A 13648-nucleotide genomic window follows, 5' to 3' on the forward strand; every position below is an offset into this window, starting at 1 on the left:
AACAACAACAACAAAAGAAACAAATAAAAAAAAATAAAAACATTCATCTGAAAATAGTCATTGGAAACAAAATAAGAAGAAATGAGGAATGGTTCAAGACATAGTACTGCATATTTGCTCTGTATCACCTGGTTGTATAAAGAACAAAATATTTGTTTACATTTTACATGGTGGTTTGCTTTAGTTAATGGTGGGCGTATAAAAGTGGGTGAGCTTAAATTGCTTATGGACTCAAAAGTATGCATGCAGAATGCAGGTGTTTGATATATAAAACACATTCAGTTCTTCCCCATTTTCCCTAAAATAATAATTATAATGATGATAATAAACTCACTGTTCCCTCTCAATTTTTGTACCCCTGCAAAATATTGGTGCAGTCCCTTTACCAGTTGCTTATATTTTTATTTAGTTCTTAGATAAACTAATTATCTTGAGGCAAATAGCTCAGAGTTTAGCAGCAAACATGATTATTATGAAAGTTATTAACAAAATTGAGATATATCATAGCTCCCTTATAAAAATACTTAAATGCTGAGTGAGGTAAAGAGAAACAGCATGGACCTTGTAAACTCTCTATATGACACAGTATGATGCATATAACCCATGCCTTGGAGCAGCAGGGCAGGGTGGGTGCTTGTGGTCACTGTCTCTGCTCTCAGTGTCTCCAGTGGGCCCCCCTGCACATTTAACCCAGTGGCTTTCTGCCAAACCCCCAAGGTAGCACGCAATGAAAATGAGAGTGTTGCCTTAGGAGTTAAAAAAAGTTATGCTTTGATCATCCTCTTTGGCTGTTTATTCCCATGCTTGTTCAGCTATATCTACAGAATTAGTATTGCTGGTTAAAATGGGACTTTAAGTGCAATCGTTTAGGTTTTCTGCTACCTTACCATTATTGCTACCAAAAAGGTTGCAAATTGAGATTCTCCTTGTCTCTTGTCAACCACCAAGCCTGAAAAATACGTCATAAGGGACATGATACAGTAATTTGTGGTTTTGGCTATAAATATGATGCATGATACATAGAGAAACACAGTATATTCATTTTCCCCAGAGGCTTTGTTAAGTGAGGTACCTGCTGCAATTTTCATAACTTTAAATATATAATGTTCCACAGAGTCTCTTTTTAGAGGTGTTGCCAAAATGAGGAGTACACAGAGATATCGTCATAACTTTTAAGGTAATTAACAACTAAGTTTCTTAAATACTGAAGTAATTAAGAAAATAGATAGCTGGATAAACAATTCACTTCATTTCAGCTTTTTATTATATAGCAACATATTACAACAACAGTTGTTTCCATCAATCCATCCATTTTATTCCACTTATCCTTCAGGGATCAACCTGTCAGCTGCCATTTCAATCATATATATTTAGTTGTATTATTTATTGTATTATTTAATTTAGTTTAGTTACTGTTCTTACTGTCTTGGAGCAACTGTGGCCACATAATTTCCTCAGGGATTAATAAAGTATTCTGATTTTGGTTCATAGGGTGTGAGACAGGGTGCACCCTAGACAGGAGGCCAATCTGACAAAGGGCTCAGTTGCCTCAAGGCGCTTTAAAGTGTAAGGTAAATGTATAACCCTACTATAATACAGAGAAATCCCCGGCAATCAGAAGACCCCCCTATGAGCAAGCACTTGGCAACAGTAGGAAGGAAAAACCCCTTAAAAGTAAGAGACCCCCAGCAGAACCAGGCTCAGCGTAGGGCAGCCAACTGCCATGACTGGTTTGGGGTGAAGGGCGGACAAGTAACTAATTTAGTATTAAGACAACAGCTTAATCTTTTTATTGTCATTTATGTAAGTTTCTACCGAGATCACTCAAAGAAATTATTAGTCTTAGGAAGCAAATACAGAACTTATCAAATAAATAGATCAGCATTTATCACGGCATACAGAGATAAATGCAGAAGTAATGCTCCTATGTTCCAATGCCAAACTGCAATGCAGTTCAGCACGATAAAAGGCTAAACTCTTTTCTAGTCATGTTAGCAGAGCTTAAAACTGATCATGTGTTTGGCTAGTTGAGTGTCTGGAGCATCAGCCTAGTGGATAATCAAAACGCCCCCCAAAAAGTACTTTATTCTGAAACGATGGATTTCATACTCCTACAAGGTTACACAGCAGCAAAGTTTGGCTCCTACCAAAAAAGAACAAAGTGGGAGGCCCCGCTGCACAAATGAGACAGAGGGTAAGTAAATCAGTCTCTAGGTCGAGACAGAGATGCCTCACAGGTCCTTAACTGGCAGTTTCATTAAATGGTACCCATTATGGCACAATTGTGTTGGTGTGCAGAGTGGTTGATATTGTTGTGTGAAAACCTTTGGCAGTTTCCCCTTCTTTTGAGATACATTGAGACTATGATTAAACTCAAACAGAATGGTGCACCAGATGCTCCGCTAGCAGAATTTATTGCGTCTTTAATCAGCAGTTTTTGGCGTGACGACTTCTGAAAATGGGCCTGTGTATGTCTGCGCAAATTCTTAAATGGTTTATGAAGAACGATCTCTTTAATTACTGTCAGTTTCAACATTTCTGATTAATATTTATGTCATATGCTACATTTTTTGCATGACCTCAAACTTCGTGTGTGAGGACAGACATTTTTTAAAGGGTTTTTTTTGTCACCTTAACATAGGATTCTCATATAGCAAGGGGGCAAAACAATGTCAAGTATATTTTTAATTTGCTAAAAACAGTGTTGGAGAGAAAAAGTCCAAAACAATGTACACAGCTACATGCAAAAATCCAGACATCAGACAGTTCTTTTCCTCCTTAAATTTAGAAAAGCAAAAGCAGAAAATGTTCCTGTTTTCCTCTCTCGTGCTGACTTTGTGGTGACATGGATATTTATAATGGGAGACCAACGTCTGGATGCCTACCACTCTTTCCTCCATAACTGCTGATGTTTGCATCCAATCCATTCCTCTTTTATGTAAAATGATCATCAGTGCCATCCTGGACGATCCAGGCTTGCACCAAATTGGAAATATTACAATAATTTAACTCATTTTAATGCACAAAATGTTCTTTCTGCAGCCTTAGTTTATGTGGAAGAAGACGTATTCATACTTGTACCTGTGTATTTTTACCTTGTGGTTACTTATGGCTATTGGTCAACACAATCAAAGTGGGAAAAACATTTTTTGAGGTACAGCATCACCACAAGTGCTCAAAACAGCATTAACGGTCCCTGAGGATATCCGTGAGAAGGAAAGAAGTGGACGTAATCACGGGCCCAGATCCACCCAGTGGTTACTGGTCATCAGCACAACCCAAAGATCAGCCAATGACATGGAAGCAGCCCTCCCTGTCTGTCTATATAAGCTGAGAGGAACAAGTAAGAATCAAGGGAGGGGGGACACTCATATCTTTCAGCTGTCCATCCAAGATTGCTTATGATATAAAACTAAATGCGTAGATTGTTAAAATTATAAGGAGCCGATAGAGGAGATGTGGCAATTTTCCTGCATCCACATGAAAGCAAGAAATTAAAAATACAGTTTTTTGGGGTCTTGTGAGTCACGTCATTTTTATAAGAGCCTGAAGTTAAATATATCCATCCAGGGTGACACTTTTCAAGTTAAAGCTTAAGTCAAGTGTATTATTCGTGTAGCCTTTAATCCTAGCTACGCTCCCAAAACGCTTCTTAAGACCAACATTGTGGAACATCAAATGAACTTTAAGACCTGCAGTGAGAACAACGAAATCCCCCCCCCCCCCTCCCCATTTATCTGTACTACAATTAGTCACTCAGCTCCAGCTGAAACCTTAAGCAGTCCAACCACATGCCCGAGTTAGTGCTGCTGCTTTAGGCGTCTCCTGAGCGCTTATCTCAAAATGCATCAGAATAAAGAAATTGCTATGGTTAGCCTTAATGACAAAATTACAGCACAAACAGACAAATACTTTATGACTTTAATGATATATGTTTAAGTGTTCAGATGATTTCCATGCTGTACATGTGGACGCACTGGAGTTTGTGTGATAGTTTTTGGAAGCTCTCTAATGATACAGGAATGATGCTGGGGAAAAAATATTCTATAGATGGTGCAGACATGTCATTTGCTTGCTCGTAAAATTAGTTTATTAAATTAAAGTGACTCAAAACTTTGACCACAGTGTTTACGTTCCAGTTTTAAACCTGCAATTGTGATTTCTATTTCAGGGTGTAATAAACGTTTATTAATGCTTGTGCTGAATAAAAAAAGTCTCTCACGTGCAGCCTCTCGGTTGTTGACTGTCTATTTCCAGCTCTGTGTACACAAATATACACAGTGGAAACCATGATGGCAGGGATGTATATATACAGCAGTGGAGGACGGCCATATTCCTTCTGGTCATCAGGGTGACCACAGGTGGTTTCCATGTAAAATACCACTGTCTGATCAGTGAATATACACCCCTGAGGGTTTTTCTCAACTGACTTTATTGCTCTTGATGTCTACAATCTGTCTAAAAATGGTTGCCTGCAAAAACTGCATTGCTTGTTCTTTTCCAGTTTGAATCCCTTTGTTTAAACATTTTTTTTTTAAAATCTTAGTAGCAAAGTTGTCCTTGACTTTGATTCTGGTAGAGTCTGGCTCTATGATCAGACCAATCATCAGGTTGGAAGCAGAAATGTAAAAAATGAATGAGATTCTTAAAAGTCCAGTGAGAAAAAAAAGTCTGTTGCTATAATGCAGAGTAGCCCATGCAGCTTATGTGCACCACCTCACCTCGCAGGTTACGGACAAAGTGTGGTTCTGTAAGTTCTCTCTGGCAAACTCTACATTTCTGCTCCTTGTCCACTCTGAACTTTGTTTTTGAGACCTGCATCTGCAGACGAGAGAGTAAAAGTGCAACAGGGCTCATAAAGAAAAAGGAGAAATTCAGTGTTCACTGCAGTAAAAATGTGAACTGTATCATTAAACTCACCCAAGTGACCTTGTGCCTCAGGAGTTCCGCCTGGGCCAAAGCCTGTTGCAATCTCACCATCTGCCTCTGGTGGAAGGTTTCCCTGAGGGATACGACTAAAAACTGAGAGACCAGTTGAACAGACCAGGACTCAGGAAGGAGCTGGAGTACCTTCTCCAGTGCAAAAACATGAGGTTGGCTGTTAAGAAGATCCACAGCTGCGCCTGTGAGATCCTTGGAGCTCAGGTAGATTTGGAGAAGAGTGAGCAGGAGGACCTCCCTGAATTGTGAGTCCTGGTCCTGGGCTGCCCTGCAGCAGTAGGCCTCTGCAGCCTGGAGGTCTTTCTCCTCATGTACAAGCATCTGCAGTGCTTGGTAGTGTTCACCAGACCTACCAAGGAGAATGGCCTTTTCTGGGTGTAGGGTTGTTGACTTTACTCTGTCTGCAATGAGTTAAAAATCATGACGTTTACTTTAACTTGCTGCTAATTCCACAATGATTTATTTTAATACGCAAACTAATTCACACACCATACACTGTGGAGATGTTATAGAATTTGGACTCCCATAGCAGCTGCTGCAGCTTCCCTCTGGTCACCCTCACTCTTTCATCTTCCTTTTGCAGCATCTGAGTAACATATGCCAGGGCCAGACGGTTGTGATGGCTCTCTTCCTGGGGGCAGATTACATCAATCATGTCTGCGCATTTAATTTAGGTTATTAGATTAAGGAGCTGTTGGTGTACCCACCTCGCTATTTAAATCATGGATTAAGTACTCAAGATAGAAAATCAATGCCAGTGGAAACGTCTCCAAGAATGTGAGGACATCTTGTGTTTCAAATTGACCATCTGGTGGGCGCTTGATGAAAATCTGCACACCTGTCTTTATCAAATAAAGTAAAATGTATTTAATCACTACAAATTGGTTTATAAGGCAATTTCTACAAAAAAGGTGGTGCCATTTAGAGCTGTTGACGTATACAGTCACAGATACATTTATATTCCAATAATCTTATGGGATTTATCGGCATTTAAAACAAGAATTTAAACATAAAAAAACCTCTGGCTCTGCCACTGACTTTATGTTTGACAAATTGCTACCATATGAGCACAAAGTGGCCCTTGGTTTTTCAATCATATCTGCCACACCCGTCATCAACTTCAGTTTCTTTAAAACAAGACGATGACAGCCAAAATGATCAGCTCAAGGCTTCAAAACAGGAGTACATAAATCACTGGTTGATGTCCACATATACAGTATATGGTTTATGTAGACCAGAGACAGATTAAAGGAAAAAAAAACACCTCACTGTTTCTTAGTAAAGCATGGGAGTGGGACCATGAATCACTTTAGCAGCTTTAATGCACTTTACCATTTATTTATTTAGCATTTCTCAGACTCTGATGGAGGGATGGAATATGATTCTTTCTAAAGATAACCCCTCATTTGGTGTTTTGATGATAGTGGTTCAATGCACTACCAAACCTTAAAGGTCACTGCAGGTGATTCAGACAGTTTCATATGTATTTAACCATTGAGTGACTCTACTGCAGATGAGGGTATCAACGTCCTGGAAGAAGCCATTCCACCAATCAGACAAAGCAATTCAGATTTTCCTTTAATTTGTCACTTTTCTATGTCTGCAATACATAGTTGTATTGTACAACTCTGCCCTCTGCAGTTTGGTAGTGAGTGTGAAAAATGAAAAAGGCACCTCTTGGTTTCTTTGTAAAGTCCAATCTGCAAATGCCCACACGGTGTCTTTGTCTCTGAGCTGACTGAGAGTCGCCACGATGTGTCCATATACATCTGAGCAGGAAGAATCTTTACACAAGCCATCTGTAATCTTCACCCAAGTCTGGAAGAATACAACCAGTTAAAATACACTGCTTTCATACATCAAGTTTGTGTGAACATATGTGATGTTTTTTTGGATTGGGGGGGGGGGTGTACCTTTACTGCATCAGTGTGCAGCCCGTGGCTTTCGTAGAGGGAACCTAAAGCAAAAAATCTGTAAAAGACAAAGAAAAAAAGAAAAGAAGTCAAAACGATTCTCAAAAAGTAAATTATCTGAAATAAATAATCTAAAATCAAAAGCATGGTTGTGTCCTAAGCAAAATATTCAGATTTATAGGTGTGATTTCAGATCATTTGTATAACTAATAATGATTCATTTTCACCTGTGGTGTTGCTCCAGAACAGGGACACAGAGGTCCAGACTGCACTTACTGGGAAAAGCAACAAGCTGTTGGAGTTTTTCATCATCGTTCATTTCTACATACAGCCTCAGGAGGGTGCTGTCCACTTCCTTACTGCACTTCAGGCCTCTCTCTGTCCCCCTTACTGCTCTGAGAAAATCTCCCAGGAAGGCCAGGTAATGATGAAATTTGTTTCTGTCCTCCTTCTTGAGCACCTGGAGATCTCTGCCCTTGTTTATTTGATCAAGATGAGATTGAAAGTCCTCGCTGAGACACATATCCGGGTAGAGGCGGATGATTTCTCTCGGGTCCAGCTCACCTTTACTGTTCAAGTGGGTAATAAGTATACATTTTTACATATGGAAGAAGCAGAAAGTACACATCTTTAACCCTTTACAGCCGATCGGAGCGGGCACGCTCTGTTTTGCGTAACTATTTTTAAATCCCGGTAGCTCTGCAACCAAGTAAGCTAGCGCAATAATTTTTTTTGCATATGAAACTGGAGGAGTTGTACTTACATCTTATGCCATCAGCTTGTCCTAGGTCACAGTTTCCTTCCACATATAGCTTTGCAAAAACTGCATAAAAATCACTTGCAGCAACAAAAACATGATATTCCAGAAACACCTTCGCTGATCCATCAGCTGTTTGTAACACTTCCTACGTCCATCAGCGCGAACTATCACATGACCGCATGACCTGCCCGAAACCGGAAGTGACGTCATTTTGCGGAAATGTAGTTTTTAACGATCGGGGCCTTATGAGCTTGTGTTTTACTTGTTATGTGTTTTAAAAAGTTATGTTTGACTTTATGACTTTCTGTGTCGTTTCTGGGATGCTTAAGACTCATATTGCACTGCTGGAAATAGTTTATTTTGATGCATATGCTGTTATTTTGCAAATTTGCACTATAATATTTATTTTCGTTTTTCCTGCAGTATATAAAAATTGGTGTATTTCAAAAATAAAACTATGAAGACACTCAAAATAAATTTCCTGTGGTGGGAAACTAGTTTGTGTAACTTTTTTGTATTTACAGTTTTGAGGGATAAGCCTCTTAAATTTCTCTAACTAGAAATATATGTTAAAAAAACAAAAACGATTTTCAATTTTTTTGTAGTTTATTGCACTTTTTTGCAATTTATGTAATTACTATGCACCTAATGCAGACATATTATTAAAGTTTGGGCTATAATGGTTGTATTGATGTATAGCAACTTGAAATGCTCCCAAAAATGGCTCCACAGCATGTAAAAATATAATATAAGCTCTGGCGAACTTGGTTCTATGGTAGGTCTTAAAGGGTTAAAGCAGTGTTCTGAGATTTATTTAGCATGTATTTTGGAGTGTTTTGTTATGGGAGAGGGAGTTTGGTCTCACATGAATAGATCTTTGGCTTGGGAAAAACCCTCCTGGTAAAAATGAGCAAATCCAGCCAGGCAAGTGATGGCCTTCTGTAGCTCCTGCGAGGGGAAAATAGTCTTATTTTTAAACCAGGCACATATTGTATGAGCATATTTAACGCACCAATATGTGAACTGAAATAACTGAGGCAGAAGACACTGTGACTCTCTTGAGGCTAAAATGTTACACTTCAAGAAAAACAAGTAGCAGAAAAATGGGAAATGTCTATGATTCATGATTGTGCTAATTAGCCTCTTCATCTTTAACCTGTAAGCTGAGATGTGGCACAGATTACGCTAAAAGTCAAACGCCATCTGCTGCCTTCAGTTGCATTCATCGATATCGAATATACCTGCGTATACTCTCTGTAAGGTAACAAGTCTATGCTTTGACAGTCTGATCAATGGTAAATTCAAACCATATTATGCATTGCTAGTTGGGTTTGTAATGCATGAGTCTGAAAGTCAATATGATTGTACAAAGCAGCCGGAGCTACAGCAGCACACAAGCAGGCAGCAAAAGTAAAAGATTTGGAGGCTACCTGATAACGCCAAAGCTATATTTTAAAATCAGTGTGATGTGAGTTTGCATCCTTCAGTGTGCCTATAAATTCTGTTTCACCTTGTATGAGTCAAGTGGATGACGGCTTTGAGCCCCTTCCAGCAGCAATAAGGCCTCCTCAACCCTTTGGTGCCTTACAAGTGCCTGGATCTGCTCTTCGAATGGCACCAGGCTCAGGCTGAAAATGTCTCTCTCTGTGAACACTAACACACCATCTGAGGGGACATTTGCTTTTGGTTTTTAGAAACTCTCAGAAGGCGCAAGAACGACTGACTATATCTGAGCAAACTGAGACAAACATGACTACGTCTTTTAAAAACAAAAGCAGGCTCTTTGCGATTAATCTGACCTGGATCAGATGAGAAACTGATGTCGCTGGATTTACCTGAAGTGGAAAGTAGACCCCTTGCTCCAGTGAGACTCACAGTCTGTTTGCGTTGCTGATCCAACATGCTGTAAACAGACAACAGTTCGGGCTGCAGGCTTAGGACGTAAGGGAAACATGCCCCGGCTGCCAGCACCTCCTGAGGCCACTGAAGGGGAGGGCGCTGGCATATCCCTGTCTTCATCACAAACATGCCTGAGGGATGAGAATGGAGAAATGATATCTTGGCAAAATAAATATCCTCTGGCTAGATGGATTAATGACTTATGAGTGATATGAAATGAGCTGTTTTAGAAGCTAAGCATAATGGCACATGAATGTAAAGCCTGTTGGATATTTTGGCAGCTCTTACCTAAAAATTCGGGCCCATTCAAGAGGAATTCTCCTTCTCCCAGTGAGGTAACGATAACATGCTGCCTGCTGTGATTATGAGGAAAGAGCTCCTCACAGCTGCCAGTCTGAATATCACAGAGGAGGTACCTGTCACTGGTGGCAAGACACAGAGTTGCACCATCCACCGCCAAGGCCACAGGGTCTTGGAGCACAGAGACTTCCTTTACAACCTCCCACCTGTCCACTCCCACCACATGGATCCGGAGCACTTTCCTGCGGCTGGAAGACGTCACCATCTGCACACACGTCCCCTCCGATGCGAGCAATGAGTCGCACACCTCAAACAAAGACACATGCTGGATCTTCTTCAGAGCAGGAACAGGCTCTAAGGAAAACATGTTGAGGGCAGTAACGCTCCGGTCCCACAGGACCAGCAGATGGTTGAAAAGTGGGACTGCCCTCAGTTGATTTACAGAGTTGCTTGAGCCTAGTTTTCTTGCCCTACCTTCTCTGATTTTGGTCAGGCCAGGGCTCTTGTCTCCATTTGTGCTGCTTGTCAGAATGAGGTGTTGGACTGTTGCATCTTTAGTCCCTATGTAAACATTTTGGTCATAGCACTCAAGGCACTGGATGCAGGATTTGTCCTCTTTCGAGACTGCTCGTTTTTCATATATGTGAGCTTGTCTGAAGGCACTAAAAGCCATTGCAAAAAAGTATTAATGTTGAATAATGGGATGCAGTTCAAGCAGAAGAAAAAGGAGTTTTTTCAAAAGTCACTGATATATGCTTAAATCAAAGCTAAACACAGTAAGATGTTCCTACCTCTCTGTTGTCCAACCTTCCTCTAATTCCTCTACAAGTTTATGAAGTGTAAAAAAGTTACAACTCCCCCCATGTGACTATATCCTGACAGGAAATCTATGTCAGCATTTTTTACCGCTCATCCTGCCATGTGAGGACACTTACACAACTCATCCAACAGCCTCACCAAGAAAACCAACTTTTACAAGTTCATGGTGAAGAAGATGGATATTTTTGAGGTGGCCACAGTTACGGCTTCTTGTGTTCTTGGTATGCGCGTAGGGCTGAAGCGGTCACTTTGGTCAGTGGATAATGGACAAGCAGAAGCGATCTGCTGATCGTGGTTTGTTTGAGTTTGTTTACAATGTCCGTGAGATGGGTGTGATGAGGTCAAGAGGCAACAGAAACACAGCAAGGGGGATTGTTTTATAGCGATGATTGCCCCAAGGATGACTAAGAGAAGACACTGTGGTCATAAAAACAGAAAAAAAACCTACCACCGCAGCTATATCTGTTACAGTGAACTTTGTGCCCTCTGTCCTCACTATGGAATTTGAGTTAAATATACAAAAGGCCCGGAGCAGATTAAGTTATGATGAGATGAACAAAAGCAGTACTAAAAAAGATCTATATGGCAAGACATATTTCACCTGAGGCAAATCCAAAAATCATGCATCATTTATTGTTTCTTTAGTGTGGATACGTTTATATCTAGGCACAACAGATGTACAATAAACTGCATCAGACAGCTAATGATTGCTTTGTCATCAAGAAAAACATACATGCCAGATTAACTTTAAAATCTGTGTGTGGGTGTGTGTGAGTGACATACAAGAGATAATGTCTTCTTTTTAAAAAAAAAACAAACACACTAAAATAATGACACTTGAAGGCTTTTTATGTGCAAGGCATTCTTGTGCGAGACTTTCGTAGATCCACAGTATTTCTATCAGACAGCAGGCGTTGTTGTCATTTGGGTAGAGCTGTGATCCTGGCATGTAAAGGTCATTTGTCCCTCCCGCAGTCAGTGCACAAAATGTTGTCACGCTGGGTGAGGAAGCCACGCCCCACCAGTGACACAGAGCACTGCATGCAGGTGAAACACTCACTGTGCCACTGGCGTTCCTCAAAGGAGATGTACTTGGCTCCTGCCAGACCTGCATGCATCAGAGAGCCATGCATTTATGTCAATGTAAAATCATCACCTTGTGTTGCTAACACTCCCTCGACAACACAAACTTAAAAGCTTAAATGTGAGTAGAATGAAAACTCACTAGTAATGGGCTTGGTGCAGCCCACACACTTCTTTGCGTATAGGTTGCTGAAGCACTCCAGGCAGTAGGGGTAATTTTCTCTGGTGGTGAAGCGCTGGCCTGACAGCTGCTTTCTGCATCCAATGCACAGAAAACACTCGCGGTGCCAGGGCTTCTCTTGGTAGGTCACCCCACCTGTTGTGATGGCCTAGAAGAAGCACAAGCAAGAGAAATAGAGCGCTTAGCAAAAAGAGACATACAGTGCTATTCCCATTTCTTCTCTTTATTCTCCTCCCTGCAGTGTGACTAACACAAAAATGCCAGAGTCAGGGGGATTTACTGTAGCACTCAATACACGTAATCCACTCAGCTGTAACCCTACCTTCTTACAAGCGGAGCACTGGTATGCAAACTGCTTCTCGAAGCAGGCCACACAGAAGTAACCGGTGTCTTTAGGGATGAAGGACTTGGTTCCTATTGGCTGCTGGCAGCGGTGACACAGGAAGCAGGTCTCATGCCAGCTGTTCCCCTTGTATTCCATTTTGCGGGAACCTGGCACACGGGACGAGAGCAGCTTAGTCAGCATATGGTCCCTCTATGACAGAAACACACCGCGGCCCAAAGCTGGCCTGCTTTGTCTGCAGGGAGGGGATGATGCAACTGAAATAATCTTGGAAAGAATTTTAGGCAAAGGAAGAAATTCTAGTCTTTTGAACTCTTTTTTTTCCCCAATAAGAAATAAATGTGTGTAATAAATGTGTGTAATAAAAACTTGTTGAATTTAGATTTTCCCAGGCATATCTTTTTGTTCATTGTAGCTTCAAAGTCGATACTTTAAGAGGTTTCACCAATTCATTGCTGCCTTATCCTTAAATTTTAGCCATAACCTCTGAATATATATTTAACACTATATTATGATCTAGCGTTCAGGTGACATTATCCAGTACCATCATCACTGCATGTACCTGGCATGATGGTTTTCTTGCAGGTGGTACACTTGGAGGAGTAATCCTGTGCATGGCACTCAGTGCAGAGCAACAAATCATCCTTGGCGGCAAAGGCCTTTTCCACTAGAGAGCGGCTGCACTTGCCACACTTGAAGCACTGCTCGTGCCAGTGACGATCCTTATAGGAGAGATCCTGCAAATATTTTGCATGTGATTATTATTGATGTTCTGTAAGGCTAATGGTTCATTTAACAGCTCTAAAACTGAAATCCTTCCACATTTCTCATCTACAGACTCAAACCACTAACCTCACATTCTCATCTCGCACTACACTATTCTCACTGTCTACACTGTTGCTTCCTTACCTTGCAGTTACAGCCGATTGGTAAGGAGCATGCCTCGCAGTTGTTAGCGAACAAGTTCTCGTAGCACTTAGTGCAGTACTGCGTGTCATCTTTCATTATGTACTTCTTCCCCAGCAGGGAGTCTTTGCAGTAATGGCAGTCTAAACGCTCGCTGGTGGGCATCTTATTTGCTTTTCTTAGCTGCAGGTCAAAGAGAGCAGAAGGATAAAAAAATGAACAATAAGGAAGAACAGGAGAGATAGGGAAAAGTAATAATAGTCCAGGCAATTTATCCTCTTTCTCATCAAGCAAGTAAAGAGGACAAGCAATTTCCCCTTCTTTCAAAAATAATTTAAAGGGGAAAAAAACAACAGTGTTGTATTAAAGAGTTCTCTACCTCAGTTGATTCAGGGTGAGGATGAGACTGAAGCCAGAGACTGCAGAGGCACAGGGATGGGGCAGGGATGAAAAGGGGTCAGGCAGGATTATGGGGTATCCACTAGGGGGGCTCTTCTATAAAT

The 13648-nt window shown here is 40.9% G+C and overlaps 2 protein-coding genes across 2 annotated transcripts; both read right to left on the bottom strand.

Annotated features, from left to right (window-relative positions):
• Positions 1-3729: 3729 nt before the first annotated feature.
• LOC146552323 (transforming growth factor-beta receptor-associated protein 1) lies at positions 3730-10625 on the bottom strand. The gene is made up of 11 exons (XM_085257698.1): positions 9802-10625; positions 9450-9644; positions 9125-9279; positions 8480-8562; positions 7082-7423; positions 6855-6912; positions 6616-6759; positions 5649-5783; positions 5431-5572; positions 4921-5342; positions 3730-4821 (listed from the first exon to the last, which is right to left on the bottom strand). The coding sequence occupies exons 1-11, from the start codon at positions 10484-10486 to the stop codon at positions 4678-4680; spliced, it is 2505 nt and encodes an 834-aa protein (XP_085113824.1). The 5' UTR covers positions 10487-10625; the 3' UTR covers positions 3730-4677.
• Positions 10626-11452: 827 nt separating this feature from the next.
• Positions 11453-13648, bottom strand: fhl5 (four and a half LIM domains 5). The gene is made up of 6 exons (XM_085257086.1): positions 13525-13648; positions 13149-13328; positions 12802-12976; positions 12219-12388; positions 11858-12044; positions 11453-11740 (listed from the first exon to the last, which is right to left on the bottom strand). Exons 2-6 carry the CDS (start codon positions 13308-13310, stop codon positions 11589-11591), a joined length of 846 nt encoding a protein of 281 aa, XP_085113212.1. The 5' UTR covers positions 13311-13328; positions 13525-13648; the 3' UTR covers positions 11453-11588.

This window comes from Mchenga conophoros, linkage group LG19, assembly GCF_057382185.1.
Source record: "Mchenga conophoros isolate Kocher_MC1m ecotype Shallow Benthic linkage group LG19, M_conophoros_male_GT1.1, whole genome shotgun sequence".
NCBI lineage: Eukaryota > Metazoa > Chordata > Actinopteri > Cichliformes > Cichlidae > Mchenga > Mchenga conophoros.

What these genes read in the sequence shown, in the direction of transcription:
- LOC146552323 (XM_085257698.1), bottom strand. Translation starts at nt 10,486, where the DNA reads ATGGCTTTTAGTGCCTTCAGACAAGCTCACATATATGAAAAACGAGCA. An exon ending in TCCATGATTTAAATAGCGAG is followed by an intron (nt 5,573 to 5,648) that starts GTGGGTACACCA and finishes ATCTGCCCCCAG; the next exon opens with GAAGAGAGCCATCACAACCG. An exon ending in TGAGGCACAAGGTCACTTGG is followed by an intron (nt 4,822 to 4,920) that starts GTGAGTTTAATG and finishes TCTCGTCTGCAG; the next exon opens with ATGCAGGTCTCAAAAACAAA.
- fhl5 (XM_085257086.1), bottom strand. Translation starts at nt 13,310, where the DNA reads ATGCCCACCAGCGAGCGTTTAGACTGCCATTACTGCAAAGACTCCCTG. An exon ending in CAATCGGCTGTAACTGCAAG is followed by an intron (nt 12,977 to 13,148) that starts GTAAGGAAGCAA and finishes AAATATTTGCAG; the next exon opens with GATCTCTCCTATAAGGATCG. An exon ending in AGTGCTCCGCTTGTAAGAAG is followed by an intron (nt 12,045 to 12,218) that starts GTAGGGTTACAG and finishes TGCTTCTTCTAG; the next exon opens with GCCATCACAACAGGTGGGGT.